This window comes from Impatiens glandulifera, chromosome 6 (assembly GCF_907164915.1).
Source record: "Impatiens glandulifera chromosome 6, dImpGla2.1, whole genome shotgun sequence".
Taxonomy (NCBI): Eukaryota; Viridiplantae; Streptophyta; class Magnoliopsida; order Ericales; family Balsaminaceae; genus Impatiens; species Impatiens glandulifera.
The window spans coordinates 29,720,626-29,735,774 of NC_061867.1; the positions used below are offsets into that span (position 1 = coordinate 29,720,626).

At 39.4% G+C, this 15,149-nt stretch overlaps 1 protein-coding gene across 1 annotated transcript; it reads left to right on the plus strand.

Moving 5' to 3' along the window:
* Positions 1-7,138: 7,138 nt before the first annotated feature.
* On the plus strand, positions 7,139-8,757 carry LOC124943458. The gene is made up of 3 exons (XM_047483958.1): positions 7,139-7,562; positions 7,628-8,070; positions 8,134-8,757. Exons 1-3 carry the CDS (start codon positions 7,139-7,141, stop codon positions 8,755-8,757), a joined length of 1,491 nt encoding a protein of 496 aa, XP_047339914.1.
* Positions 8,758-15,149: the final 6,392 nt, after the last annotated feature.

The following is a 15,149-nucleotide window of genomic DNA, read 5'->3' on the forward strand; positions in this document are numbered from 1 at the left end:
TAAATGGTACCTAGATAGCGGTTGCTCCAGACACATGACCGGGAACAACAATCTTCTAACCGATATCAGAATAGAAACCGGTGCATTGATCACTTTCGGTGACAAATCAAAAGGTAGAACTGTGGGTAAGGGTAAGATTGTCCATGGTAACCTAACAATTGATAACGTACTTTTAGTTGAAAACCTGCACTTTAACCTTTTAAGCATTAGTCAAATGTGTGACGCTGGATACACTGTAGAATTTCTTAAACATGCATGCTTAGTTAAAAACTCTCAAGGTATCATACTACTAACCGGAAATAGACTAGGGAATATTTACAAGGTAGATTGGAAAAATAAAGTAGAATACCCTGTTTGCATGGTGGCTAAAACCGATCAAACCTGGCTGTGGCATAAAAGACTAAACCACTTAAACCTGAAAACCTTAAATTACATCCGCGGTAAAAAGTTAGTTGAAGGAATTCTTGATATAGTATTTAATAAAGATAAGGTCTGTTCAGCATGTCAAATGGGTAAACAAACTAAGTCAACCTTTAAAATTAAATGACACATTCAATCTAATCGATGCTTAGATCTTCTTCACATGGACCTATTTGGACCGATTAGGGTCGTCAGCCTAGGAGGTATGCTTTATACTATGTTAGTTGTTGATGATTATTCTAGGTATACATGGGTAATATTCTTTCCATCCAAATGTGAAACCGCATAATATTTAATTACACTACTTAAACGTTTGCAAAATAAAAAATCAACACGCATTAATAGCATTATGAGTGATAGAGGAATCGAATTTAAAAACAGTACTCTAAATGCATTTCTTGATGAATCCGGTATTAGACACGAGTTGTCTAGTGCTAGGACTCCTCAACAGAACGGCCTGGCCGAGAGAAGAAACCGAACTCTCAAGGAAGCCGCACGGTCCATGATAGCCGATTCGGGTATTGCCCATAAATTCTGGGCTGAGGCTATCAATACCGCATGTCATACACAAAACCGGTCTCTGATATACAAATTTCACAACAAAACACCGTATGAGGTATACTTTGATAGGGTTCCCAACCTTAGGTATCTTAAGATTTTCGGTTGTAAATGCTACATTCACATAAATGGCAAAACCTATCTATCTGCTTTTGATACAAAATCCGATATTGGGATCATGTTAGGTTACTCAACAATTAGTAAAGCATATAGAGTGTATAACACTAGAACTTTAACCGTGGAGGAATCACTTCATGTTGTTTTCGATGAATCGGTTGAAAGCAACACTGCATCATGCTTTGATCTACACAACATATTGGAAAATAACAATATCCACTCTGATAGTGAAGATGAGATTTCGGTTTTTGGACGGTTTGTCCATGACCAAATGGTTAATGATGAAACCCAGCCGGATCAAGCTGTCCCACGGCAGGGAGCTGACACTTCGGTTCAAACTGAGGAAATCGGTCAGTCTGACAATCCTGTTCAGCCTACCGATATGTTTAGTCTTGATCAAGTAAACGGTGATTTGGTAGACATTCCTCAACCGAACCTCAAAAGAAACACAAATCATCCTCCTGAGCTAATTATATGTGACCCTTCAGAACCCGTTCGAACTAAGCGACAAATCCTGGAGGAATACTTCAATTCCACGTTTATATCCCAAATTGAGCCAAAAAGAGTGGATGAAGCATTGTCAGATCCGGATTGGATCTTGGGAATGCAAGAAGAGTTAAACCAGTTTGAGAGTAACAAAGTCTGGTACCTAGTCCCTAGACCGAAAGATCAACCGGTCATAGGAACAAGATGGGTATTTCAAAATAAACTCAATGAAGACGGTTTGGTCACGAGGAACAAAGCCAGATTAGTGGCACGAGGATACAAACAGGAAGAAGGCATTGATTTTGAAGAATCATTTGCCCCTATAGCTAGGATTGAAGCTATTAGGATTTTTCTAGCTTTTGCTGCATTAAAAAATTTTATAGTTTTTCAAATGGATGTTAAAAGTGCATTTTTGAATGGTGACCTACGTGAAAAAGTATATGTTGAACAATCATCCGGTTTCAAAAATGCTGACCTGCCAAATTATGTATACCGGTTAAACAAAGCACTGTGCGGTTTAAAGCAAGCTCCTAGAGCCTGGTATGACACACTAACCGCATCTTGTTAAAACATGATTTCACCATCGGTTCGGTGGAAAAAACACTATTTAAATTTGAGAAAAAGGAACATATCCTACTTGTTCAAATATATGTAGATGATATTATCTTCGGTTCAACCGATCCTAAGCTATGTGATAAATTCTCAACCTTGATGACTAACAAATTTGAAATGAGTATGATGGGAGAATTAAGCTTCTTCCTAGGCCTTCAGGTCAAGCAACTCGAAGAAGGAACCTTCATAAGCCAACCCAAGTACACTAAGGAACTTCTAAAGAAATTTGGGATGGATACATGCTCCTCAGCCGCTACTCCAATGAGCTCATCGGTCAAACTGGACAAGGATGATGACGGTCAAGCAGTAGACCTGATAGCTTACCGAGAAATCATCGGTTCTCTTTTATACCTAACAATAAGTAGACCGGACATACTATTTGCGGTCGGTGTGTGTGGAAGATTCCAAGCTAATCCAAAACAGTCTCACTACACATCCGCAAAGCGAATCTTGAAAAACCTAAAGGGAACTCCTGAAGTCGGTCTGTGGTATCCAAAGGACTCATCTTTCAACCTCACAAGTTACTCAGATGTAGATTATGCAGGTTGTAAAGTTGATAGAAAAAGTACCAGTGGAACATGCAAATTCCTAGGTGATCGGCTTGTTTCAAGGCACCGCAAGAAACATACATCAGTTGCCACGTCAACCGTAGAAGCTGAATACCTGGCAGCCGGAAGTTGCTGTTCACAACTTCTTTGGATCCAACAACAACTGAAGGATTTCGGTATCACAGCCGAAGAGTCTCCAATTTTATGTGATAATACAAGTGCCATAGCAATCACTTACAATCCGGTTCTACACTCTAGAACCAAGCACATTGACATAAGGCACCACTTCATTCGGGAACATGTCATGCTGAAGCATATTCGGCTGGAATACGTATCAACAGAACAACAAGTAGCCGATATCTTCACAAAGCCTCTACAGGAAGCTAAGTTTTCTCAATTCAGACTCACACTCGGTTTGACCGATATTAATCAACTTATATCTAAAAATGTCTAAAGGGAAATCGGTTCGGACAAACAAAACCGGTAGTTCCTCCTACATTGTCGGATTCCAAATTCACCAAGGTATCTATTGAAGAACCGCTTTGTCTATCAGTTAGAGTAAACCGACCGATTACTTAGTGCATGCACCAATTAACCGCATCGGAACGAATGACTGAAAACCGACCGGTTTGGAAATAGTTTACTTCGGATTATTTGGCCTCCAAACAAAAGTGGAATAATTATCTGTGTTTAAACTTATCTGTTCTGAAAAACTACCTTTTCAAAGTGAAACGGTCATACCTCAAAAGACGTGAAGATATGATATCTTTCACCGTCCAGGCATATGACTCACATCCTAGGCTGTAGACATGCTTATTTCATGCAAAATGCCTTATCCTATGGTTAATAGTCATCATTACCTGCGACACACTGAATAATACTATCATCCCTCCACTAATATATAAGTTAGGAAAACCTTAGACAAAACAATCACAAGCTCTAACTTATCCTCTTACTAAGACAAAATGTCTCAGTTTCCAAACATCCTTCAAGTGGATTTCGATTCAGCTCAAGGCACTGAGCATTATGAAGTCTTCAAGATGATTAAGTCACTTGAAAACACCGGTCTCAAACATTTTCTAGATGACAAATATGTCATCTTCCCAGAAACAGTCCTAGAATTTTTCTACAATGCCATGGTTTTTCGAGGTACCCCTCACTTTGACACTCACATTCAGTCCAAAGTGTGAGGGACCGTGTTTGATTTCACAGAAAGTGACTTCGCAAGATGCTTCGATCTTCCGAAGCAAGGGCTCACCGACCTAAATGTTCCGGCTAAACTAAAGGCCGAAATCTCCCTAAGCTTTTCTCGGTCAAACCGCCCGATCAATTACCACGGTGCCAGGTCATCGCTGAGAGCTGAGTACCAACTTCTCAACGATGTTATCGGTCGAAGCATCCTAGGCAGGGATGTAACAAACACCTACTGTGTTACAGTTTTTAACATGATGTCTGCCATCACAATGAACACACCAGTCAACTGGTCAAGGGTGCTGTTCGATGTCCTGATCTTGATGATCGGCATTCGCCAAACCGGCCTCATCCCCCAGATCAGCTGCCTACTTTTGGAACTTGGGGTTCCTCTCTGTCCGGGAGAAGGGTTGAACCAAGCCCAGGTCATCACCAAAGAGGTCACCGACTCATTCTATGAGCGGTTTGAGAAGGCCTGGAAGAGGAGGAACCGCCACCTCAACTCATCCGACAACTAAGTCACTCCTTCCTACAATCGGTCATTTTGCTGTACGCACCGGTTGTATCAGTGTCCCACTCTATCATGATCATCTCGGTTTAGTCCATGATATTTTCGGTTTTAACTTACCTTCCGGTTTCTTGTACTCTCTTTCATTAATGATAAGTAACTCTCAACTTCCAACTACATGAGTAATTACTATCTAACAAGCTTAGTTACTATCTAACTAGATTCCCTACCTCGAGCTCCGCAACCGGTCAAAAGTAACTCCTTCCCAAGGAGTTTTGGAAACATAAATATTCCCCTCATAAATGAGACAAAACTGAATTTCAGCATTAAATGTCCCTATTTTCCCTCCAATTTCGGATCTATATAAGGAACCCCACCTTATCAACTTACCACATCCTAAAATCAAAACTTTCTTGAACTCTCTCTCTCTTGGCAAAGTCTGAAAACATGTCGAGCCGAACACTAAGGAACTATCTGTGCATTGATTTCGATTCATGCATGGAACATGATGATCTGGAAACAAAGGAACTCATGTTCGAATCACTAATCGACACCGGTCTTCGTGATTTTCTCGAAGAATCCGGTCATATACTCATTCCGGAAGTAACCGAGTTCTTCAACAATGCATCTATGAGAGGAGATTTCAATTTTTCCACGGTGAGAGGCCGCTTCGTTTTTCTGGAAGAGAGCACACTCGCTCAAATGTTCAATTTACCCACTGAAGGGTTTTCCGATTTCCCATCCCAGGTGGGTAGTGCCGCGACCGAATATTCAGTACTGTTCTCCGGAACCAAGGTGCCGGTGGAGAACCACGGGCTGAAAACCCGCCTTGACCACCACATCAAACTCCTTTACGAGATTGTCAACCGATCCATCATTTGCCAATCTTCGAACCAACACCACTCCAAGAAGGTTTTCGATATGATGACCTACATTATCAGCTATACACCCATAAATTGGTCATCGGTCATCTACAACAACCTGAGGACTATGGTGGAGACCAAAACAGGTCTCTGTTACGCTCCTCACTTAAGCCAGCTCTCTCTTAAGTATCGTCCTGAATTTGGACCAGGTACACCGGCATCGAATGTTCTTGATAAGGATGGGGTGAAGGACAAGCTCTCTAGAATAGTTATTACATAAGTTGTATTTCTATCTCTTGTGTATTCTAAACCGATCAATGTATCGGTTTCTATTATGTAACCTCTTTAATGATTATCTGTTTTCTAAACTTGATAACCGGGTAAAAAAACCGCAATATTAGAATATCTATCTGACTAACTGGTTAATATCGATAAATTACTTCGTTGAAAAATCCGGTCAAACTCGAAAACCGCATCATCGTAGTTAATAAACCGCTTCATCTAAATAACGGTTACAAGAAGAACCGCTTCATCGCCGGTTAAATAACCGCAATGAAAAACACAATCAAAATTGCCGCTCAAAAACTTTGGAGGAAAAATTCCTGCCAATGGATTCCCGCCTATAGTTTCCCGCCCACGAAAATTCGCGACGGTTGGAATTCCAAACCGCGACTATAAATATGGTCCTTAGTCATTTTATTTCATTCTCACGCTAATCGGCTTTCTCTCTCTAGCTTTCAGCTTTCTCAAATCTCTCAAATCTTTACTCTCTTGATCTCTCGGTTCGATTATCTAAAATGGGTCGCGATTCAGTGCTGTTCAAACACATCATCCAAGTCGACTTCGAGGAAATTCGGGCAAACGGTTCGACTCAGGCAAAGCAGGTGTTAACCCGGATCTCCGAGTCTGGTCTCAAACACTTTCTGGGCGGCCCATTCGTATTATACCAGGATGCGGTCAATGAATTTTTCCTAACTGCATTCATCACCGAAGGATCAATAATTGCAACCATAGGCGGTCAACGGCTCGAATTGACGGAGGAGTCGGTCGCTAAAATACTACATCTACCATCCGAAGGGAGCAACTTCTCGGCGGCCTTAGATGAGGAGACCTTCGAGACAGCTTTCCAGGTTCTTTCGGAAACAGCGGTTCCTACCGTGGTATCCGGATAAAAATCATCTCTTCGACCGGAGTACAAACCGCTGTGTGATATTTTCACAAAATCGGTCCAAGCAAGAGGAGGGAACTTTGACAGTCTCACCCAAGCAAAGATTGAGATGCTTGCCGGTTTGGTCAACGACATCAAAATCAACTAGGCTAAGGTAGTTTTCACAAACCTGTGTGAAATGGTAGATCAGACATCCACTCGGTCATGGGGATACGCTATCCCACTTGGTAAAATAATGCGTCATTTCAACATTAACACCTGCCCTGGTGTTCTCATCGCCCCTAGCAAAATTATAAAGTCTCATCAATTCAAGGACAAGAAAGGCAAAAAGAAGGCCTCCGGTTCTACAGGTGTCCGAAAGAAGAAGACAACCAGTAAGAATGTAGCTCCGGTCAAAGAAAAATCCGGAAGCAAGAAAGATAGACAACCAACCGGATCGACTAATCCGATGTCCGACACCCCCAACACTGAAGACTCGGCATCCAGCTCTGGCCGAACCGTTTCACAAAATATCGGAGGAGATCAATCCGGTAAGGGGAAAGGACCGATAGTCGAGGAACAATCGGTCTGACATGATGATGATGATGCCAGCTCGGACAGACTTTGGGAGGAAGAATCTGCGGATGAAACAACATTGCAAACGGCCGAGGAGCTCGTCAGCAGAAATATGGACGAGATACATCAGCAGGCTTGCGCGGCATCCGAAGTGTTCTATCAATGGGTCCGGTACCGACATCGGATACTCTACAAAAACATGCTACTGGATCTCACCGTTAGCCAAAAATTCGAGAAGTTGGTTGAGATGGAGGAGGAGGTCATCAGCCTCACAAAGACTCAAGACGTCACAACCGCCCTAAGACGAAACAGGATGGTCGAACCGCATGCTCGGTTACAAAGGCTCATTGAACACATTCAACGCCTCCAAGAAAAGCATATTCCGGGGACACCGGATTCCTCACTTGAATTGTTGGTGTTGAACTTGCTAGTGGTCAAAGAAAGGGACCTGACCGAGGAGATAGCGCGGCTTGAAGCGGAGCCCGACCACCAAGAAACATCGAACTTATCCAGATCCCCTCCTGAGGATGTTGGCGGTCAGAATCCGACCGATAAAGAAAATCCTCTCCTCCACCGGATCATAATATCAACATAACCGAAGTCAGGAAAAGTACACCTCTCACCGACCAGCGAGCATCTGTTCAAACTGGAGATTCGGAACCAGACATAACGGAAGAAAGGGTAAAGGCCGTCATTGAAGAATTTGTCAATGACGCGGTTCAGCCATGGAAGAAGAAAATCAAAGAAACCGCGGATAAAGCAATCGAGATGGCCGAGACAACAAAGGATGATCTAAACAAGGCGGTCGACCGGATCACGTCCGTTGAAACAAATTACGGTAATACGGATCAACTGTACGACGGTCATATTGACCGAACAAAGGCATTGGAGGATATAACTTCGAAGCTGGTGACCGACCTCGCTTCGGTCAGCCAAATGGTCGCTATGATGGAACGATCTCAAGAAACAACCGATCAAAGGTTGACGAAGGTCGATGAGGACCTGGCTCGATCTGCTGCTCAAACCGGCTCTACACTTGAGAGGGTAATGACACTTGAAGAAAAGAATGCCAAGCTTGAAGCCGATCTCAAAGCGGTCACCGAACAGGTGGCAAAGTTAATAGCGGCTAAGCTGGCTACCGATAAGGCACTTGAGGAGGCGAATGCTCTCGCGGCTCAGAAGCTCCAAGATGCCCTAGACGAGCAGACCCGAATACAGAAGGAAACGGCAGCGACAGATGCAAACATAGCCGGACATCTGCAAAATATAGAGAATAGTGCACCGGCCATAGCAGCGTCCATAACAACCCAACAAGCCAAAGATGCTACCCGGCTAAAGGTCCAACAAGAAACGTATAACAAGTTCGCCAAGGCTCACAAGAAGTCCAAGGCGGTTGCTTCCCCTTCCGTTCCGATTACACGAAAGAGGAAGGCTGCTGAGAAAAGGGCGGAAATCGCGACACTGTTGGGCAGAGTCACCGATACGGTTGTTGAACCTCAATTTAACCCAGCTTTGCAAGCCGATGATGATTTCGAAGAAGAGCTCGATCCACAGTTCAGAAGACAAAAGGGTTTTGATGCGGTTCCAATTAGATCGATTGCTCAACCGATCTCTCCCTTCACCGACAACTTAGGCGGTCAAAGATCCTCTTCCAGGCCGGTTCCGGTGGTCAAAGGGAAAACAACCGATGAACTGCTGGAACATTTCCTGCCGCCTAAATCGAAGAAATAGGGGCTTCATTTACCTTCTTCACTTATGTTTATTTCGGTTTTATATATATAGTATTTTTGCCTTAGCATATTTCTTATATATATAAAGTGATTTTTGGAAACCGGCATACATTTGCATTCTTACATGATTTTGAATATTTTAAATAAAATAATCAAAAAGGGAGAAATTGATAAGATAAAAGATAAAAAAATTTCAAAATTTTTCTCAAAATTTTCCAAAATTTTTCGAAAAATTCTCCCAAGTCAGTTTCCAAAAATCCGGCCAAATAAACTCTTAAAAACGAAACCGGCCTACATTTGCATTCTTACATGAATTTGAATATTTTAAATAAAATAATCAAAAAGGGAGAAATTGTTAGATAAAATTAGATCGGTTAAATAAAACTTAACAAAAACAAATCCCTTGTGCAGGAACAGGCAAAGAATTCAACCGGTCAAAGAACTCAACCGGTTAAGAAACTCAACCGGTCAAGCAATCAAACCGACCAAAAACCTGACCGAACAAGAAAGACAAGATCGGTCAAATCAGAAGGCCAGAATCATTGAACAGTCGGTCAATCAGAAGCTATGGAAAAACCGGAAGTCATCCGGTTAACATAAACAACCGACCAGTATAAAAAGACACTTCGAGTATTTGTTGAGAATGATACCAAAGGAATAGACTTAGTATTGCCATATTTATACAAGTCTGAGGAAAGTCTGCAGGCTGCAGAAGATCGTCCTACAAGATCTTTCCACTCTAGGATAAATCAGAAAGACAATCTTCCAGGTACAAGAAACTGCCCAACCGACAGTTACCATATTGAGTAAAAGACAAACCTAGCCGGTTTGACTTACATACTGGAAGACTAGACCGCCAGGTCTGAGGACTAGACCGCCAGGTCTGAAGACTAGACCGCCAAGTCTGAATCACTGAACCTCTGCTCAACTAATTAGATTCAAGGAAATGAAATGTGACCGTTGGCACATTTCACCTATAAAAGGAGCTGAAGAGGAATAAATGCGGTTACAAGTTCTAAGAGTTTTCTACAGCCTAAGTCAAAAATCGTGTTCTATCTCTCTAAAGAGCTTAAGCGTTTATTTGAAGAGTAATTACAATTTCAGTTAAAATTGTACGGGTGTTATCGAGCAGAAAATAAGTCTCGATCGGATTGTGTTTGTGTATTCCTTAGTGAATATCCTTCTCGCGGTTTCGAGAGGAAGGGGTGACGTAGGAGTTTCATCTCCGAACATCCATAAAAACCTGTCTTGTTATTTACTTTCCGCCTTCTTTATATTCTAATCAATTTGCACTAACCTACTAATACCGCTCCAACCGATTCAACATCACCTAAACCGAATTACTAAGCTGCAAAACTGACCCAACAACCTCCAAACCTGTCTTATTCAAATCCTGTTCTGCCTATCTTGTATGTGTGTTCCTTCAACCTGAAACAAACCACTTCCGCACTTGAACTCAGTTCAAGGGTTTGTGACAGTTTGTGTACTATTGAAACCCCGGTATTAATCTCTAACCGGATTAATCACCACCCTTTGAGTGAGACGCGCTAACCGGCCAACTCTGGTCCCCCAGCCGCGACCTAGATTCTAACACGACGAAAGGGCATACGTTCGACATGCTTCTCCCATCAGATATTATGCAAGAGATGAAGAAGGCTTTTTCTGCCGAAGGTTCGATGATCCATGTAAATGTGGGTACCAAATAGTTATAAATATGTACATTTTACAGGATATGAAGAAACGGCTAGGAAACTCTGAATGGTACATGGATAGGGTTGCTCCAGACACATGACCGGGAACAACAATCTTCTAACCGATATCAGAATAGAAACGGGTGCATTGATCACTTTCGGTGACAACTCAAAAGGTAGAACTGTGGGCAAGGGTAAGATTGTCCATGGTAACCTAACAATTGATAACGTACTCTTAGTTGAAAACCTACACTTTAACCTGTTAAGCATTAGTCAAATGTGTGACGCTAGATACACTATAGAATTTCTTAAACATGCATGCTTAGTTAAAAACTCTCAAGGTATCATACTGTAGACACTTATTTTTTACCCCCCAATTTTATAGTTTATGCTTTTAATAAATCCGAGCCTATACAAGTTTTTTTCGAATTCATTCACGGGCTCATTGCACGATTTATTTTAAAGACGGTTATTTTTAGAACAATTGAGTTTTTTTGAAAATAATTAATTTAGTTTTCTTTTAATTAAATTAGTTGTTAGATTAGTTTGTTAGATTAGTTGTCGATTAGATTTTATTTTATTTTTTGAATAAGTTGGTTAGTATTTTCTTTTTTAAATTAGAATTGTTCCTTATAAATAGGAATAATTAAAAATAAAATTGCTTTTTTTGTGTTTTTAACAAAGTTTTTTTTTGTAGGATGAAGGGGGTGTAAAGGGGATAACGGTGCAAAAATAGAAGATAACGGTGTCTACACAATAATGAGAAGCATCCTAGGTCAAAGAAGGAAAAAAGAGATTACTAAAATAAAGGAAGAAGTTGTCAAAGTAAGAATAATTTAGTCGTGTGTTGAAGAGAGCATGAAGACTTGGTCATTTTTAATTAAAAATTAAAATGACCAAGTATTACATCATTTATTAAATAAAGATTAAATCCCATTGGATGAAAACTTGACATTTATTGACATGTCAAGTGGAGATTGCTCCATTATTTTAAACATCTGTAAATGTTTTAAATTTTTTTTCCCAACGGCCAAGTGTGTTAAATGGGCCTTTGGGCCCTAGGGTTTCATAGCTTTGCCTATAAATACCCCTCTTAACACCCTAGCTAAGGTCTTCAAAAAAAAAGAAAAAAAAAGGCTCGACCTTGACCTTCACCTTCCTCTCTCTTCACCTTGACCTAAACACTTTTTCATTCTCTCATAGCCCTAGGCTGCCCAATTTTTTGCACAACCGAAATCAAGAGCAGCCATATTGTAAGCTTTTGATTTCCTCTTTTTTTTTACAAGGTTTTTGCCTATATCATTAAATTAAAATCATTTCATATTTTAATTTATTGTTTTCTTGGTCTCTTTAATTTCTTGCATGATCATGTAAATATGTATGTTATGTAACACGGATACAAAAATAGAAAGTTCAAAATCAAAACAAAGATATAGACGAAATATGATTAAAAAATAAGTACTCTTTACATCTTTGACTTTGTATTTTTGGTTTTCTATCTTTCGCACCTCCTCTTTGGCTGAAATTTTATATTCATGTTAATTAATATACTTTTGAAAACATATAAAAATTTCAGAAATTTCTGAACTATTTTGACAAGTATATAAATTTAAAAACCGAAACTGACCCAAAACTTGTATGTTTTCATTTTTTTAATTTGTAATTTTTTATTCTTAGCTTTGCACATATCACGTTTAGGTGAATTTTTGTAGCAATGTTATTTGATGTAAATAGAATAACATATAAAAAACTTAGACAATTCTAAATAGTTTTGCTTGAAAAATAAAAACAATATAAAAGAAGTGATCAAAATATGCATGTTCTTAATTGTAAATATTGATCTTGAATATTTTGTGTGACCTTTGGGTGAAATCTTATATTTATGTTATATTGTTATAAATTATTGTTTAATATTAGTTTTGGCCAAAAATGTTATGGGTTTTTGTCTTGTCTCGGATTACTTGGTCGTGTTGTTTGAATTTTAAGGTCGTCCTACCCAAAAGAATGGCCAATGCTGCTGCCGACGCTTTTCCAGCGATGCTTGCTGCATTCTTCAGGTTTTTTTTGTTGTTGTTTATTTTATATTTTATATAGTTTTTTATTTTATTTTATTATTATTATTTTATTTTGCATTCTAGGTTTAGGTTTATTTTAGTTGACATTTTTTATTTTTTTTTAATTATAGTTTGTGATTTATGTGATCCTAGGATAGTATATAATTAATATTTTTTTCTAAAATGTAAAGCGTAAAAATGTTTTAAAGAAGGCCAAAATTAATTAGTAGAGACCTTAGGGGCGTTGTGGGACATAGTGTCTAAAAAACCCTTTCCCACACGTAACCAAACGCCGAACTCACATCTCTTAAATTCCTAATTTTTAAAATTAGGTGGCGACTCTCTAGTCGTGAGGTTAGTTAATAAAAAAAAGTTAAAAAAGGCCTATGACACACTTACCATTAAAAAACTCCCAATCTCTCCCAAATTCGACGGGAATGTAAGATATGGAGTTGTCTATAAAGCCTAGTTTTTTTTTTAAACTTAATTTTTTTTGACATTATAATTAATTCCCCTCACATTTTGAAAAATAAATTTTTAAAGAGTGTCCCAGAATTTTCAAACTAGTTGATCAAAAATTCTTTTTTTTAAAAAATCGATCACACATACTACTAACCGGAAATAGACTAGGGAATATTTACAAGGTAGATTGGAAAAATAAAGTAGAATACCATGTTTGCATGGTGGCTAAAACCGATCAAACCTGGCTGTGGCATAAAAGACTAAACCACTTAAACCTGAAAACCTTAAATTACATCCGCGGTAAAAAGTTAGTTGAAGGAATTCCTGATATAGTATTTAATAAAGATAAGGTCTGTTCAGCATGTCAAATGGGTAAACAAACTAAGTCAACATTTAAAAGTAAAGGACACATTCAATCTAATCGATGCTTAGATCTTCTTCACATGGACCTATTTGGACCGATTAAGGTCGTCAGCCTAGGAGGTATGCTTTATACTATGGTAGTTGTTGATGATTATTCTAGGTATACATGGGTAATATTCTTGCCATCCAAACGTGAAACCGCATCAAATTTAATTACACTGCTTAAACGTTTGCAAAATGAAAAATCAACACGCATTAATAGCATTAGGAGTGATAGAGGAACCGAATTTACAAACAGTACTCTAAATGCATTTCTTGATGAATCCGGTATTAGACACGAGTTGTCTAGTGCTAGGACTCCTCAACAGAACGGCCTGGCCGAGAGAAGAAACCGAACTCTCAAGGAAGCCGCATGGTCCATGATAGCCGATTCGGTTATTGCCCAGAAATTCTGGGCTGAGGCTATCAATACCGCATGTCATACACAAAACCGGTCTCTGATCAACAAATTTCACAACAAAACACCGTATGAGGTATACTTTGATAGGGTTCTCAACCTTAGGTATCTTAAGATTTTCGGTTGTAAATGCTACATTCACATAAATGGAAAAACCTATCTATCTACTTTTGATGCAAAATTCGATATTGGGATCATGTTAGGTTACTCAGCAGTTAGTAAAGCATATAGAGTGTATAACACTAGTACTTCATATTATTTTCGATGAATCGGTTGAAAGCAACACTGCATCATGCTTTGATCTACACAACAGATTGGAAAATAACAATATCCACTCTGATAGTGAAGATGAGATTCCGGTTTTTAGACGGTTTGTCCATGACCAAATTGGTAATGATGAAACCCAGCCGGATCAAGATGTCCCATGGCAGGAAGCTGACACTTCGGTTCAAACCGAGGAAATCGGTCAGTCTGACAATCCTGTTCAGCCTACCGATATGTTTAGCCTTGATCAAGTAAACGGTGATTTGGTAGACATTCCTGAACCGAACCTCAAAAGAAACACAAATCATCCTCCTGAGCTAATTATAGGTGACCCTTCAGAACCTGTTCGAACTAGGCGACAAATCCTGGAGGAATACTTCAATTCCGCGTTTATATCCCAGATTGAGCCAAAAAGAGTGGATGAAGCATTGTCATATCCGGATTGGATCTTGGGAATGCAAGAAGAGTTAAACCAGTTTGAGAGTAACAAAGTCTGGTACCTAGTCCCTAGACCGAAAGATCAACCGGTCATAAGAACAAGATGGGTATTTAGAAATAAACTACAATGAAGACGGTTTGGTCACGAGGAACAAAGCCAGATTAGTGGCACAAGGATACAAACAGGAAGAAGGCATTGATTTTGAAGAATCATTTGCCCCTATAGCTAGGATTGAAGCTATTAGAATTTTTCTAGCTTTTGCTGCATTCAAAAATTTTAAAGTTTTTCAAATGGATGTTAAAAGTGCATTTTTGAATGGTGACCTACGTGAAGAAGTATATGTTGAACAATCACCCGGTTTCAAAAATGATGACCTGCCAAATCATGTATACCGGTTAAACAAAGCACTGTACGGTTTAAAGCAAGCTCCTAGAACCTGGTATGACACACTAACCGCATTCTTGTTAAAACATGATTTCACTATCGGTTCGGTGGACAAAACACTATTTAAATTTGAGAAAAAGGAACATATCCTACTTGTTCAAATATATGTAGATGATATTATCTTCGGTTCAAACGATCCTAAGCTATGTGATAAATTCTCAACCTTGATGACTAACAAATTTGAAATGAGTATGATGGGAGAATTAAGCTTCTTCCTAG